Source organism: Sinocyclocheilus grahami, unplaced genomic scaffold (genome assembly GCF_001515645.1).
Source record: "Sinocyclocheilus grahami isolate Dianchi unplaced genomic scaffold, SAMN03320097.WGS_v1.1 scaffold106.1, whole genome shotgun sequence".
NCBI lineage: Eukaryota > Metazoa > Chordata > Actinopteri > Cypriniformes > Cyprinidae > Sinocyclocheilus > Sinocyclocheilus grahami.
The window spans coordinates 2,957,898-2,973,507 of record NW_015505285.1 but is presented as its reverse complement, the minus strand read 5'-3'; the positions used below and the strand labels follow the sequence as shown (position 1 = coordinate 2,973,507).

The window sequence follows — 15,610 nt, the reverse complement described above, 5'->3', positions numbered from 1 at the left end:
TATTTGAATAAAAAATTAAGAAAATATATTAAATATATAGAAAGTAAATATATATAAAATAATAAAAACATTACAGAAAAGTATACATAAATGTATAAATAGTAAAAAAAAAAACATGCACACACTCATAAATATGTATAATGTATGTCTTGAAAATAAAAAATTAAAATGATCAAAAATGTATATATTGCCTTGCTAATTGTATTTTATAACAACTCTGATACATATATTTTGTATTTGAAAGGATGGACATCTGAACTATTAAATAATGATATAATATTTGAATAATAAACATTTAATCAAATGTGTATTTTTAATATATAAAATTATAATATAATATTAATATTATATTTTTATAATATAATATAATAGTATATTATATTAATTTAATATATTAAAAAGTTGCGTATCAGTGCTCTTGTTGATTTTGATTGCTTCTATTGTCCTCATTTGTAAGTCGCTTTGGATAAAAGTGTCTGCTAAATGTAAATGTAATATATAAATATATAGAAATTAAACATCAAATACTAGAATTATTCTTAATTATATATAATATAAACATATATATACATACACACACACACACCTTTTATATTATACATTTTTATATGTTATTATTATTTCATTTATTTTTAATTAAATTATATATGTAGATACATTTTTCTGTGGAAATGGTACACTCTAAAAAATGCTGGGTTGTTTCAACCCAATGTTGGGTCAAATATGGACTAACCCAACTGTTGTGTTAAAAAGCTAATTTAAAAATGTAACCAAAATTGGTCCATATTTGACCCAACATTGGGTTGAAACAACCCAGCATTTTTTAGAGTGTAGTATATATCTGTCGGTAAAACATTGATTTTTTTATAGGTTTATATGTATCCACTGTAAAAGTGTATCAAAGAGTAGCAACTGTCCAAAAGACATTCATCTCATTAAATGTTACAGAAAAAAAAAAAAAATCATGTTGCACGGCTGCATACAAATGAAATGAACAGGCAACATATCTCACATTGCCCTCATCATTTACCCTCATTGATCTGCTACATGTATCCTCAGTTAGCAAAGGAATCTGATCCATCTGTCAAACACTTTTTAAAAGCATTAGAGTTTGAATTATAAAAGGGTTGACAGAGGGTAAAGGGGTGGAGCGGTCACCCAGGCCAATGGTGCGTCCCCACCTCTCAGCCTCTGCTGTGGGAGAAGCCCAGGACCTGTGTGCTGGAAGCGAAGAATACATGCCTTTCATGAGACCTCCAGCATCTGTCCTAAAGGAATCCCACCAGCAGTTAATGAAAGGCACCTTTTCCCTAGAGGAGGGGGAAAAAGCTCATTTGAAGAAACTCGACCCTACTTTGCAAATCAGTCAGTAGATATCTGATTGTCACTCCAAGAGCTGGGGTCTAATCCTATTGTTTTTTCTACAGGATTACTTGTGCTGGGTACCTCTCCCCCTTTGGCACTGCACGGGAGAATAGACAGATTAAGGGGATTAGCTTGTATCCTCCTAACTTGTCAAGCTGGGATGTAAGGATCCATTGACTTCACTGTTCTAAATGAGAGAAGTGCCTAAAAAAGAGAGAAATGAAAGGCAGTGAACAAGAAAAATTCCTGAAAGAACAATGTGATTTGTTTGCTTTTGTTCCTTTTAACTTGGCTCGGTTCAAAGGGTCTCACCTAAGAAGCCGCGGTCCCAAGTCGGAAAGATATGTCTCAAGAATAAAACGAGTAAGAGCCCTTAGCTATGGCTGTCAAAATAACATTTACCACAAAACAAACAAGTTTACTTGAGAGATTACACTGATTTTCTAGGGATCAGTGGCTGTCACTTTCTTGATGACAGCGTACAACGCATCAAGGCCTGAATCCTGCCAATGTTTTCACAACAGCCTGTCTAATAAAATGCTTTCATCTGGTCATTTTTTAAAAGGCGTTATAAATGTATCCCCTGTGTGTGTGGACTGGAATCTGGTGGAGTGGTAGGGGGAAAAAGTTCATTCATTAATGTCCATTGTTAACTTTTTAACAAAAGATAATCATAGTTAAATAGAAGTTGACTTTATACATTAGATCCTTGAGATACTGAAGAACCTTAGTAATTGAATCCAGCATTTTGATTTATATTTCACCCTTTTAAAGAATAAATGAATTATTCTTTAAAAGGGTGAAATATAAATCAAAATGCTGGATTCAATTACTAAGGTTCTTCAGTATCTCAAGGATCTAATGTATAAAGTCAACTTCTATTTAACTATGATTATCTTTTGTTAAAAAGTTAACAATGGACATTAATGAATGAACTTTTTCCCCCTACCACTCCACCAGATTCCAGTCCACACACACAGGGGATACATTTATAACGCCTTTTAAAAAATGACCAGATGAAAGCATTTTATTAGACAGGCTGTTGTGAAAACATTGGATTCGGACAGGCCTTGATGCCTGCCTATCTGTGATCGAGAAAGTGACAGCCACTGATCCCTAGAAAATCAGTGTAATCTCTCAAGTAAACTTGTTTGTTTTGTGGTAAATGTTATTTTGACAGCCATAGCTAAGGGCTCTTACTTGCTTTATTCCAGGGACATACAGTATCTGTCTGATTTGGGACTGCGGCTTCTTAGGTGAGACCCTTTGAACCAAGCAGAGTTAAAAGGAACAAAAGCAAACAAATCACATTGTTCTTTCAGGAATTTTTCTTGTTCACTGCCTTTCATTTCTCTCTTTTTTAGGCACTTCTCTCATTCAGAACAGTGAAGTCAATGGATCCTTACATCCCAGCTTGACAAGTTAGGAGGATACAAACTAATCCCCTTAATCTGTCTATTCTCCCGTGCAGTGCCAAAGGGGGAGAGGTACCCAGCACAAGTAATCCTATAGAAAAAACAATAGGATTAGACCCCAGCTCTTGGAGTGACAATCAGATATACTGACTGATTTGCAAAGTAGGGTCGAGTTTCTTCAAATTAGCTTTTTTTCTCTCCTTTTGGGAAAAGGTGCCTTTCATTAACTGCTGGTGGGATTCCTTTAGGACAGATGCTGGAGGTCCGCATGAAAGGCATGTATTCTTGGCTTCCAGCACACAGGTCCTGGGCTTCTCCCACAGCAGAGGCTGAGAGGTGGGGAGGCAGCAACCACTCCACCCCTTTACCCTCTGTCAACCCCTTTATAATTCGAACTCTAATGCTTTTAAAAAGTGTTTGACAGACCAGACGGATCAGATTCCTCTGCTTACTGAGGATACATGTAGCAGATCAACAAGGCTAAATGATGGAGATAGTGTGAGATATGATGCCTGTTCTTTTCATTTGTATGCAGCCATGCAAAGTTTTTTTTTATTTGAAGAAACTCGACCCTACTTTGCAAATCAGTCAGTAGATATCTGATTGTCACTCCAAGAGCTGGGGTCTAATCCTATTGTTTTTTCTACAGGATTACTTGTGCTGGGTACCTCTCCCCCTTTGGCACTGCACGGGAGAATAGACAGATTAAGGGGATTAGCTTGTATCCTCCTAACTTGTCAAGCTGGGATGTAAGGATCCATTGACTTCACTGTTCTAAATGAGAGAAGTGCCTAAAAAAGAGAGAAATGAAAGGCAGTGAACAAGAAAAATTCCTGAAAGAACAATGTGATTTGTTTGCTTTTGTTCCTTTTAACTTGGCTCGGTTCAAAGGGTCTCACCTAAGAAGCCGCGGTCCCAAGTCGGAAAGATATGTCTCAAGAATAAAACGAGTAAGAGCCCTTAGCTATGGCTGTCAAAATAACATTTACCACAAAACAAACAAGTTTACTTGAGAGATTACACTGATTTTCTAGGGATCAGTGGTTGTCACTTTCTTGATGACAGCGTACACCCAAGCTGTGTCTGAATCCTGAGCTATGCTGCCTTCACGGTTAGGAAGCCATCAAGGCCTGTCTGAATCCAATGTTTTCACTACAGCCTGTCTAATAAAATGCTTTCATCTGGGGTTTTTTTTTTTTGAAAGGCACTATAAATTGATCCCCTGTGTGTGTGGACTGGCATCTGTTGGAGCAATAGTGAAAAAGGTTAATTCATAAATGTTCCATTTTTAACTATTTTTAACAAAAAATAATCACAGTAGTTATTTAGCAGTTGACCTTATACATTAGATCCTTGAGATACCTAAGAACCTTGGTAACTGAATCCAGCAAATAATAGTTAATTGATCAATTGTCCAAGTAGGCCTACCGTATATCTTGTCTGGTATTCTTAATATTCTATATTTATGTATTCCAAACATTAGAAAATTTCGCAATCCACTGTATTTCTTAGGTTATGTTATTACTGAGTATTTAAAGCCACCATCATATCACAGTTTAAATACTCTAAAATATTTATTTATTTAAATACTCTTTAAATACTTTAAAACACAGATATGGGAAATATGATTTGTGACATAAGGAATGTCATTAAATGCTGTAAAAGTACAGTATTTGGCAGAAACCTGCAATATTTCCCATCATGGCAAATTACGTTAGTTATATTTACTTACATAACTACATATATTATCTACTTGCATTACTGTATTGTATCATGCAGGAAAAGATACTTGTATAATTAATTATATTAATACCCCCTCTCTCTCTCTGTCTGCCCGTGCGATTATATCTAGTTTATCTATCGCTTTCTTTCTTGCTTTTGCTTGCTTTCTTTTTTGCATATGGGAAATATGTCATTTCCTGTCCCTTTAAATTCAATGTCAGCTGATTTCTTGATCTCAGCTGGTAAAGAACAACAAAGTCACGCCCTGCCGTCGCTTTAATTGTGTTTAAACGACAGATAAATCATCCAATCGTCGCTCCGTTTAGTTGTCAAACCAGGAAGTGTTCGCTTGAACGGACCAATAGCAGCAGGGGGCTGGGCTTGCGGAGACTTTCGGAGTTTGTGAGAGAGTTGAAAGAAAGAAGAAAGCGACGTAACTGAAGCTAGCTCGCAGGCTAGCTGAATGTCCGACCGTGTCGCAGATGTGTCGAAAGCCACGGCAAAGGACGGAATGTGGGGGGTTGGATATATAAAACAGGGAATGGGGTTGTTTGTAAGTAACGCGGTTATTGGACCGATCGGTTCGGTGACAGTGGAGGCAGCGCTGACCGAGGTAAAAACCCTGTTAGCATCATTAGCCTAGCCGGTAGATTGTGGCTTCGTCTCAAAACCTAGTGAGTTGCCTACTTAGACAGCATTTTGAAGCACCTTAGGTGCATTTAAATGTTGTGCTCATAGTACTCAAAATGTTGTCTACGTAGTCAGTTCGTTAGGTTTTGAAGCACAGACTGTATGTTTGTGTTCACAGCACTGACAACAAAGCTTATTTAGATTAAGTCTGACATGCCACAAACATATTTTACAAAGTTCGTAAGTGAACTTTATCGTCCGCTTTTAAAAAAAAAATCAGTTTTAGTAAACTCGGATGACAACAACCTGATCTGAACAGTTTTAGCTATGTTCATTATATGGCTTTTAGAGTAAATAAATGTACAGGAATCTACATTCACTGATCTATGAAATGTGGACTATAACAGTGTCACGTAATTAGGCATCATTACTTTTAATTGTAAATCAAATTAAATCTAGATATATGTATAAAGTCGACCCACTTTACCTACAATAGACCAGCATTTAAATGAATCATTTCATACGTGTTTTTACACTATACTTATATGAAACGTACATTTTACTTGCATGAAACCTTTCCCTAACCTTTCCCTAACCTTACCTGTATCCCACCTCAATAGCCACAAAGTGTTTTGCAGCAAGAACACAGTAAGTTCTGAAAACACAATAAGATATATTTAACCTTTTTTTTTTTTAGCTAAGTAGTTAAAGACACCTAATAATAATAATAATGTGGGACCTGATATGTTGACTGCAATCTTTTATTTGCCATTAAACATTAAACTGCTGGTTGCCAAAGAAAGGACAGAAAGAAAGGTATTTCAGTAGTCGGTCGGTCGGTGGTGACTTTGGCTGCTTTTGAGTAAGTGATTCAATATCCTTGTATGAATCTTTAAGTCTTTGTTAAAGTCAACAATTCACACCCTGATTCCCTACATTTAGGTTCCTATTTAGACTAATTCAAAAACGTTCAGCAATGTTAATCTGTAAACAGAATACAATTCTAGGAAAGTCTGTTCCATTTCAGTCTTGCTGAGATTCCATGTAAATACACAGCCAAATGAATGATTCATAAAGCTTTGTCTCGGTCCTAATGTTATCCTTTCTGATGGGTAAATAATTTTTAAAAAGCGTCTATTTTTACTGCTGCCGCTGAAGTAAGGATGTACAATAGGATATTTCAACCAGCGCAAGGTTTTATTGGTATTAAGGTTGTGATCATTCTGCAATCGAATTGTTTAATGACAGTTTGAATTGTACAGTTGACTGTGATTGACACTTTAATGTTGGCTGTCTAGAAAAAGCACATATTTAAAAGATTTCAATGATGACGGGCTAAGGCTGTTTTGACTGTGTGATTTATTCTGGCCTTGACTGTGATAGGCGTGTATGAAGAAGATGCTCTTCTCTCTGTTGTGACAGGTGGTAGATCAAGGTCAGGGAATGAAAAAAGCAGGGAGTGAGCTGTTTGCTCTCCACAGGTGTTATCTCTAGGTGCCTAAAAGATAAGCTGATCTGCTAACATTACAAAAACCACATGCTTTGTGCCTATGAAATGGCGTTCACAGCTTTTACTTCAATAGTCACATTTCTGAAGTCAAACAGGACTTTTGATGAGAGAAGAATTGGGATCGGATAATGAGAAGCTCTACATCACAACCTTTTTAAGTGACACACTTCTGTTCAAAAGTTCAGAAGTCTGTATGATTTTTTTTTTTTTTTTCAGGATTCTTCACTGATGAATGGAAAGTTCAAAGAAACTGCATTTATTTGAAATAGAAATCTTGTCATTTTCTGAATGTTTTTCTTGTCACTTTTGAAAAATTTAATGTGTCCATGCTGAATATTATTTTCAAAAAGAAAAAAAAAACTCACTGAGCCCAAACTTTTGAACAGTAGTGTACATATCAACTTCCAACGTAAGTTCAACTTTAAAAGAGAATAAATTTACTCAGGCATTTTGCACATTTTATTTTTTTATTTAAAGATTATATCACCTTTTTGTTTTTCTTTGAGCACAACAATCATCCTTTTCCATTTCAAAAAAAGGTATTGAACTATTAATTAGGAGATAACAAAGGCAAAACATTGTGTACTTAACGGGATAGTTCATCAAAAAATGAAAATGTCATTCTTTCTTCTGTAAAATTCAACAGAAGATCTCTTGAGAAATTTTTCAGTGTTTTTTATCCACACAATGGAAGTCGGTTGTCACCAAAACAGTTTTGTTGCCAAAATTTTGCAAAAAATGTTTTATGTTCAGCAGAAGAATAAAAAGTCATAGAGCTTTGTAACGACATGAGGGGGAATAAATGATAATAGAAATGTCATTTTGGGGTGAATTATGCTTTTCTATAAACGGCAGATGTGGTTCCAGATTCAATTCCCAGGAAATGCATTAACTGATAATGTATATCTTTAGTAGACGTAAATTGGATAACAGTGTCTAATATAACATCACTTAACAACATTGGAGCTCCTGGTTAGTTCGTCTTGAATGCTTCATAAATTATCACTAAAAATGTATTTGAATGGAATTTTTGTCTTCTGGATGTTCCAATTTATAAGACCAGGAATGTGTAATAATTAACTAATTAACCTTTAACTCAGCTGTTTGCTGCCAGTTGCCATTCTGTCTATGATTTTTTTTTTTGCATTACGTCCAACCCTGCACAGGTTTGCAGCACTGAACACTCAAACCTGCTTTCCACTGCTTGTTATCAGCATTTTTTAGCATTTTACATATATAGCATTTTACTGTCAATTTAAGACTATTGTTCAACAGGCAAGATTTTAGTTTGGCTATCTTTTGTATCTAGCACACCACTCGAGACAACTGTCAGGCCAGCAGTTGTCATCGATGTCTGCGTGTATGTGAGAGAAGCACAGACCGCTTGTCTGTTCATCCTGTTTACTTGCATTCCCTGGCAGCCCTCACTGAGTCTGAAATGCCATGAGGGAGGCTGCGTTTAAATCAAGCCCCTCCGGCTAATAAAGGGGGCAGTTCATGTCGCACTGTACCATGTGTGGGCGGTGGGTGGCCTGAGCACGACCTTCCTCTTCTGTCTCTCCCTTGGTCTTTGCAGCCCTGTGTAACAAAACTCTGTTGATTTTCCTATCAGACGCCTATCATGCCGTTTCTCCTGGGGTTTAGACAGGTAAAACGAGAGCAGAGGAGTCAGCATTATTATATATTAATTTAATTAGCAAATGTAACTATATGCAAGTATAATACAGTCTGCTCACTCAAAGATTTGCATAGCGATCTGCCTGTCAACTGTATTAATGTGCTGTTTATTATCACCTGTATGTATCACAGTATCACTGTGTTGGAGTGATTTATTTACTTTATATATTACTGTACTTATTCGTTTGGCTATATATTGCACTGAAATGTAATTTCATTTTAGTTTATCGCCATAAAAAAGCCTTTGGTGCACAGAGCTGTTCTGGGATTTGTGCTGATAATATGCTTATATTTTCTGTTTGGTTTTGCAGACCCGGCTGCTTTGTGTAGGAGTGAACAACCAGAGCTACTTCTGTGATTCGGGCCACTGCTGTGGGGAATCTCAGTGTTGCAGCTATTACTACGAGGTGTGGTGTAAGTATCTAAGTCCTTCCTGCCTACACATGCTGTAAGATGAGGTCAGTCCACGGTTTATATGTTCTCTATAGTGTCTGAAACATCCTCCAGTTGCTTTGGATATGTGTGTAGTCACTTCAAGTGCATATCGGTTGTGTAAATTACAGTCGTCCCAATTCCAGGACACTGTAAACTCTGATAGAAAAGGCAGCCTGTCTAGATTTTTTTTAAATTAGATTACATTCAACTTTGAAATGATTCAGCATTTAAATACAGTTGTAATAGCATTTAGGAGTGTAACGTGCCACCTGCTTTTGTTCTCAAGTTGTTTGCAGTAAGCAGCCCAAGCTTCTGATGCCAGCTATGGGTTGGACAGGAGGCGGCATGCCTTGGGAAAAGACATCCCAAGTCATGGCTCATGTTTGACACTGTAATTGTTTTGTTTCCGTAAATAGTAATGGGATTTAGGTGTTCAATCACGCAGCTTACTGGAACTAGATCTGCTATAATTTCAAGCACAAATGTAAGTGACCTCACAGTACAAATGGATATTATGTTTTTTTGTCCTTTCTTTTTAAACATCTTTCATAGGTTTTAATTATGGGTATGATATGTGTGTGTTGCTTCTAACTTTTATGTCATTGACTGGCCCTGATCTAGTTGTTGTTCTGCCCTGTTCACGCCCATTGGCGGTGTTCATTTTGTGTGTTATCAAATTACCCCTATCCCTCTGGTGTACCATCTATTTTAATAACTGAGGACTAACCTCATCTCCACGGTAATTACAGCACATCGTCTGCTGAGTCAAGGGGCTGCACTTTGGGTTTTGTACAACGTGCCAGAGATATGCGACCCGGACAGACACAAATCCAGTGTAACTGGATCAGACCAGCCCCTGTAAACAGCTGCCTTAAATTTCTCTATTAGGAAAAGTGGACCCCCTGTCTGCCAGAAAAGGTCTCTGCTTTATTTGGGGCTAAGTTTCACACACACACGACACTGACCCACACGACTCTTACCGTTAGCTGATGAGCGTCACACCCTAATGTCCAGCACATTCTTCTCTTGTGATCTGGTGCCAGATAATTAGGTTGTTTTGGGAGAAGACATTTCTGTACCAATATGAAAATATTTTATAGATTTTTTTTTTGTTTTTGTGAAGAAATTAATAGTTTAAGCACAGATGCTTAAAATTGATCAAAAGTGACAATTTAAAATGCTACAAAAGATTTCTATTTCAAATAAACCCTTTTTTGTTTTTACTTTCTATCCTTCAGAGAATCCTGAAAAAAAGTATCACTGTATAAAAAAATGCATCAATGCATAAAAAAATGTATGTTTCTTGAACACCAAATCAGCATATGAGAATGATTTCTGAAGGATCATGTGACAGTGAAGACTGGAGTAAGGGATGATGACAATTCAGCTTTGCCACCACAGGAATATATTGCACTTTGAAATGTATTAAAATATGAAAGTTATTGTAAATTGTAATACTGTTTCACTATATTGCTCTTTTTACTGTATTTTTGATCAAATAAATGCAGTCATCATGAGCATAAGAGACTTTTTTCAAAAACATTTAAAAAATCATACCAACTGCAAACTTTTAAATAGTAGCGTGTACACAGTGTGCATCCAATCAAAATGTTGGACTAATGAAATTTGACTGTGGGTAGAGCTTTAAAGGGGTCATATGATGCTGCTAAAAAGAACAGTATTTTGTGTAATGAAATGTTTATGCGGTTTAAGGTTAAATAAACACATTATTTTCCACATACTGTACACTATATATCCGGCGATCGACAGCGCGAAGTTGAAGTATTTCCTCAGCGACCAGCACGGATCAGCTCTAGGCATGACGAAGCGATATCGTCCTCTTTTGGAAGACCAAACAAAGTAGTTTCGCTTTCACAACGAAGCACAGTGCCTTCACGACATGGTGGCGGCGGCAACAATACTACAGCGAGAATAAAAGTTATGCCTTCTTTCTTTGCGTGAACATTTTGGCGGCGTTATGCAAATCTTCCCAGATAGTGACGTAGGTATGTGGGGGCGTGTTAGAACGAGCCATTTTAGGTAGGTGTGGCTGACTCTTAACTTTTATAAAGAATATCTCTTTGGATTTAAGACTTTAGTCTTTGCAACTTTACAGATCTTCTTTATGCACCAAGAGCTTGTAACACTCCAAAGAGAAAGGAAAAAAATTGAAATCGCATCATATGACCCCTTTAAGACAAAACACAATGAAAATAGAAACCAAGCAACTAACAAAACGTCGTCTTGTCAGACAACACTGGTGTCAACGACTCAGATGAACATGGAAGAGTTGTGATTTATGGTGTGTTGTGCCTGGTTCGGACATGATGTTCTCTTCACTCATTAACAGTACTGTGTTATGTGTGTGCTCTTTCATCAGGGTTTTGGTTGGTCCTGACTCTCATCATCATTCTGGGCTGCTGCTGTTTGTGCCACCACCGTCGAGCCAAACACAGACTGCAACAACAGCAGCGGCAGCATGAGATCAACCTCATCGCTTACAGAGAAGCCCATAATTACACCTCTCTACCCTTCTATTTCAGTCAGTACCCGATTCATTCCCCTGTCATTCTACCTCTAATCAATACAGTACAATATGAATTTATCTCCCAAGGTGCAATTTAGTTTTGGCCACAGAGATTGGATCAGACGCTAATGTACAGGTGAAGAAATAGGATGATTGAGGTTATACATAGATGCAAACTCCTCACCTTTCTCACTTTTTAGAGATCAAAATAGGTCACCTATGAGATTTGCTTAGATCCAATGAGAAAGTATTTTTATGAGAGCGGAGGGGTCTTATAAGGGTACTTGTGATCTTACAGGGGTAAATAAAGAACTGGGGCTGGTTGCATAAACTTGTTTAGACTAGTCTTAAAAAGTTAGCCATCTATTTTTTTTCTTCAAGACTGGTCATAACTTTTTAATTCAGTTATGAAAAGGTAGTTTGGTTTTACTTGTATTGGAAAAGTAAGACTGATTACCCCTTGGCAACTGCTAGTTGGTCAAACTAGTAATATGGTGGCTAAGTTTATGCAACTGGCCCCTGGTTGTGTAGTATTTACTTTACTCTTTACTTCAGAAACTGTGTCTAAAAAGGGTAATATTTTATATATTTTAGGTCTGAGATGTGGGAACGTTGAAGAGAGAGAGGGCAAACATTTTGCATTTTTGGTCGGCATTTCCATCTAATCAGCCAATATTGTCTTAAATAGCCTGCATAGCTCTTCATCTTTTATAACATAGGATTTTGACCAAATATATTAAATCTTGATTTATGTATAATGTTGCAACAAGATGTTAATTTTAATTTTGTGAAAAATTACAGTTTTGAACATATAAGGTAATAAAAATATTTTTTTAAATACCTTAAATTTACTACAAATGAGCATGTAAAGCAAATATCTTTAAAATAAATTCCATGTGGAGCATGCCCCCAATCCGCGCAATGTTCTCACCTTTTTTTCCCCCTTACCTGTTTGCATCTCTGGTTATAGTTATGTGCAATGTAAACTCTTCTTAAAAAAAAATAAAAATAAAAAAAGGTTCTATAACCTTTTTCTAAGAGTGTACAATGAAATATATTTTAAAATATACAATAATGTTAATAAAGTGGAATAGTAAACCGAGATAGATTGGGTACATTTGAGTTATTATAGAATGCCCAACAAAGCAGTACAAGTTGGATAAAATGTAAGTATGCAGATCGGTGATAACTGTCTGTAAATAGCTAACAGTAATATCTGAATCAAGTTATTAACAGCTTGGAAGAGCTACTACTTGATCTGTTCATTGCCCCTTAGAAGAAATGCATGCTTTAGTCACGGTCAGTCAATAAATGCATTTCTTCGTCCTCTTCTCCAGGGTTTCTGTCTGGCTACCTCTTACCGGCATACGAGGAAGTTGAGAACAGACCTCCGACGCCCCCGCCTCCGTACAGTGCCTCTCAGCCAGGCCAGTCCACCAGCATTGACCCCCTGTGCTCTGAACAACCAGATGAGCTCTGCCCTCCACTGCAGTCCAGCCCCGTCGTCCCGTCTGCATCTGAGAACTGTTCCCTGGGACCCTGTGTAGAGCAGCCACATACTGCCACTGCACACAGCCCTGTCAGAGACAGTCACAAACCACAGTACCTCAGCCGAGGAGAGGACGGGCAGCCCCAGCCCCAGCAGGTGGCGTGCGCTACCTCACACAGCCCCGTCAAACAGGGCAACTCGGGCGAGGATCTGACTGAACCCGTAGAAGACTGTTCTCCCGACAACAAAGACAAGACTCCAGGACGCCACCGGCGCTTCACAGGCGACTCTGGGATTGAGGTATGCGTTTGCAACCAGGGGCCCGGGGATGGAGAGGAAGAGGAGGAGATGAAAGAGCTTGTAGGGCACATGGATGGAGGGGTGCTCGAGGAGCAGGACTTCTGTGATAGCTGCAACCTCCGCGGCGGCGGCGGCAGCCCTCCTCGTGGTTCGGGGGATGAGGAACAGGGCCTGGCTGCCTCAGATGTGCCTCTAGAGCAAAGAGAGCATCAGCGACCTCCAGTCTGCCTCCATCTGCACACCATCAACGAACAGGACGGTCCACATCACGCCAATAACACGGACCCCCAGAGTTGAGCACAACTGGTTCCAGCAGAGACTTACTTTAGACTGCTGTCTCCCTTTACTTTCTCAAGATACATCAGTTTGTACTGTCAGCAATGTCACTTTGGGTAGCATGTAAAGCAAATATCTTTAAAATAAATTCCATGTGGAGCATGCCCCCAATCCGCGCAATGTTCTCACCTTTTTTTCCCCCTTACCTGTTTGCATCTCTGGTTATAGTTATGTGCAATGTAAACTCTTCTTAAAAAAAAATAAAAATAAAAAAAGGTTCTATAACCTTTTTCTAAGAGTGTACAATGAAATATATTTTAAAATATACAATAATGTTAATAAAGTGGAATAGTAAACCGAGATAGATTGGGTACATTTGAGTTATTATAGAATGCCCAACAAAGCAGTACAAGTTGGATAAAATGTAAGTATGCAGATCGGTGATAACTGTCTGTAAATAGCTAACAGTAATATCTGAATCAAGTTATTAACAGCTTGGAAGAGCTACTACTTGATCTGTTCATTGCCCCTTAGAAGAAATGCATGCTTTAGTCACGGTCAGTCAATAAATGCATTTCTTCGTCCTCTTCTCCAGGGTTTCTGTCTGGCTACCTCTTACCGGCATACGAGGAAGTTGAGAACAGACCTCCGACGCCCCCGCCTCCGTACAGTGCCTCTCAGCCAGGCCAGTCCACCAGCATTGACCCCCTGTGCTCTGAACAACCAGATGAGCTCTGCCCTCCACTGCAGTCCAGCCCCGTCGTCCCGTCTGCATCTGAGAACTGTTCCCTGGGACCCTGTGTAGAGCAGCCACATACTGCCACTGCACACAGCCCTGTCAGAGACAGTCACAAACCACAGTACCTCAGCCGAGGAGAGGACGGGCAGCCCCAGCCCCAGCAGGTGGCGTGCGCTACCTCACACAGCCCCGTCAAACAGGGCAACTCGGGCGAGGATCTGACTGAACCCGTAGAAGACTGTTCTCCCGACAACAAAGACAAGACTCCAGGACGCCACCGGCGCTTCACAGGCGACTCTGGGATTGAGGTATGCGTTTGCAACCAGGGGCCCGGGGATGGAGAGGAAGAGGAGGAGATGAAAGAGCTTGTAGGGCACATGGATGGAGGGGTGCTCGAGGAGCAGGACTTCTGTGATAGCTGCAACCTCCGCGGCGGCGGCGGCAGCCCTCCTCGTGGTTCGGGGGATGAGGAACAGGGCCTGGCTGCCTCAGATGTGCCTCTAGAGCAAAGAGAGCATCAGCGACCTCCAGTCTGCCTCCATCTGCACACCATCAACGAACAGGACGGTCCGCATCATGCCAACAACACGGACCCCCAGAGTTGAGCACAAACGGTTCCAGCAGAGACTTAATTTAGACTGCTGTTTCCCTTTACTTTCTTGAGATACATCAGTTTGTACTGTCAGCTATGTCACTTTGGGTGTATTTTGTATGTGTGTGCCTGCGTGTGTGTGTGTGTGTGTGTGTGTGTGTGTGTGAGAGAGAGAGCGAGGGAGTTTTAAAAGGGCGTTAATGTGTGAGTCCTCACGGTTTTATGGATTAATAGGGTAATCTAGTAAAGACGTTAATAGGTCTGTTGCCTCACAGAGAGGTCACGATCAAAGCCACAGAGGAAATTCTCTTCAGTTTATAGCCTTATCGAGCTCTGGGTGACATGCCTGTAGATTTGGAGGCTTTTTGTTGGTTTTTGGGGGCTATTACCTCCTACTGAGATGAAGATGGCACACAAGGTCAGGGGATATTGATTTGTGCTGGCTTTTGCTCTTGAATTCTTATCTTTGATGTCATTTTAAAATACTTAAAGGGACAGTTCACCCAAAAATGAAAGATCTGTCTTTATTTAGTCACTCTCATGGCATTCCAAATACACAAGACTTTTGTTCATCTTTAAAACACAAATAAGGATATTTTTAATAAAAAATTTAAGAGAGATCCATTTAAAAAAAAGTCTATTCCACTAAAAGTGGACGCTTTAAAAAGTTCAAGATTGTAAAATAAATCCATATGCACATCAAATATGGTAAATAAAAGATGAAACATACATGATGCACGAGAACCAATGACGTTTCTTGTTACGCATCAAGCAAGTACAGTTGAAATTCTGGTTCTATGTTCATGTTCGGTGTTTAAATGTGGTGTGTGTGTGTGTGTGTGTGTGTGTGAGAGAGAGAGCGAGGGAGTTTTAAAAGGGCGTTAATGTGTGAGTCCTCACGGTTTTATGGATTAATAGGGTAATCTAGTAAAG

At 38.9% G+C, this 15,610-nt stretch overlaps 2 protein-coding genes across 3 annotated transcripts; both read left to right on the top strand.

The window, feature by feature from the left end:
• The first annotated feature begins 4,865 nt into the window (after positions 1–4,865).
• LOC107588740 (WW domain binding protein 1-like) lies at positions 4,866–13,457 on the top strand. Of its 2 annotated transcripts, none has more exons than XM_016276965.1 (4): positions 4,866–5,115; positions 8,631–8,733; positions 11,135–11,296; positions 12,619–13,457. In XM_016276965.1, exons 1-4 carry the CDS (start codon positions 4,966–4,968, stop codon positions 13,365–13,367), a joined length of 1,164 nt encoding a protein of 387 aa, XP_016132451.1. In that variant the 5' UTR covers positions 4,866–4,965; the 3' UTR covers positions 13,368–13,457. The 2 variants fall into 2 exon arrangements, with proteins under 2 accessions (XP_016132451.1, XP_016132452.1); XM_016276966.1 differs by lacking the exon at positions 4,866–5,115 and adding an exon at positions 8,116–8,290.
• Positions 13,458–13,737: 280 nt separating this feature from the next.
• LOC107588706 (WW domain binding protein 1-like) lies at positions 13,738–15,500 on the top strand. The gene is made up of 2 exons (XM_016276917.1): positions 13,738–13,752; positions 13,899–15,500. The coding sequence occupies exons 1-2, from the start codon at positions 13,738–13,740 to the stop codon at positions 14,688–14,690; spliced, it is 807 nt and encodes a 268-aa protein (XP_016132403.1). The 3' UTR covers positions 14,691–15,500.
• Positions 15,501–15,610: the final 110 nt, after the last annotated feature.

Excerpts from the sequence above, each read along its gene's own strand:
- LOC107588740 (XM_016276965.1), top strand. The coding sequence starts at position 4,966 with ATGTCCGACCGTGTCGCAGATGTGTCGAAAGCCACGGCAAAGGACGGA. Across the intron at positions 5,116-8,630 it reads TGGAGGCAGCGCTGACCGAG|ACCCGGCTGCTTTGTGTAGG; the intron begins GTAAAAACCCTG and ends TTGGTTTTGCAG. Across the intron at positions 11,297-12,618 it reads CTCTCTACCCTTCTATTTCA|GGTTTCTGTCTGGCTACCTC; the intron begins GTCAGTACCCGA and ends CCTCTTCTCCAG.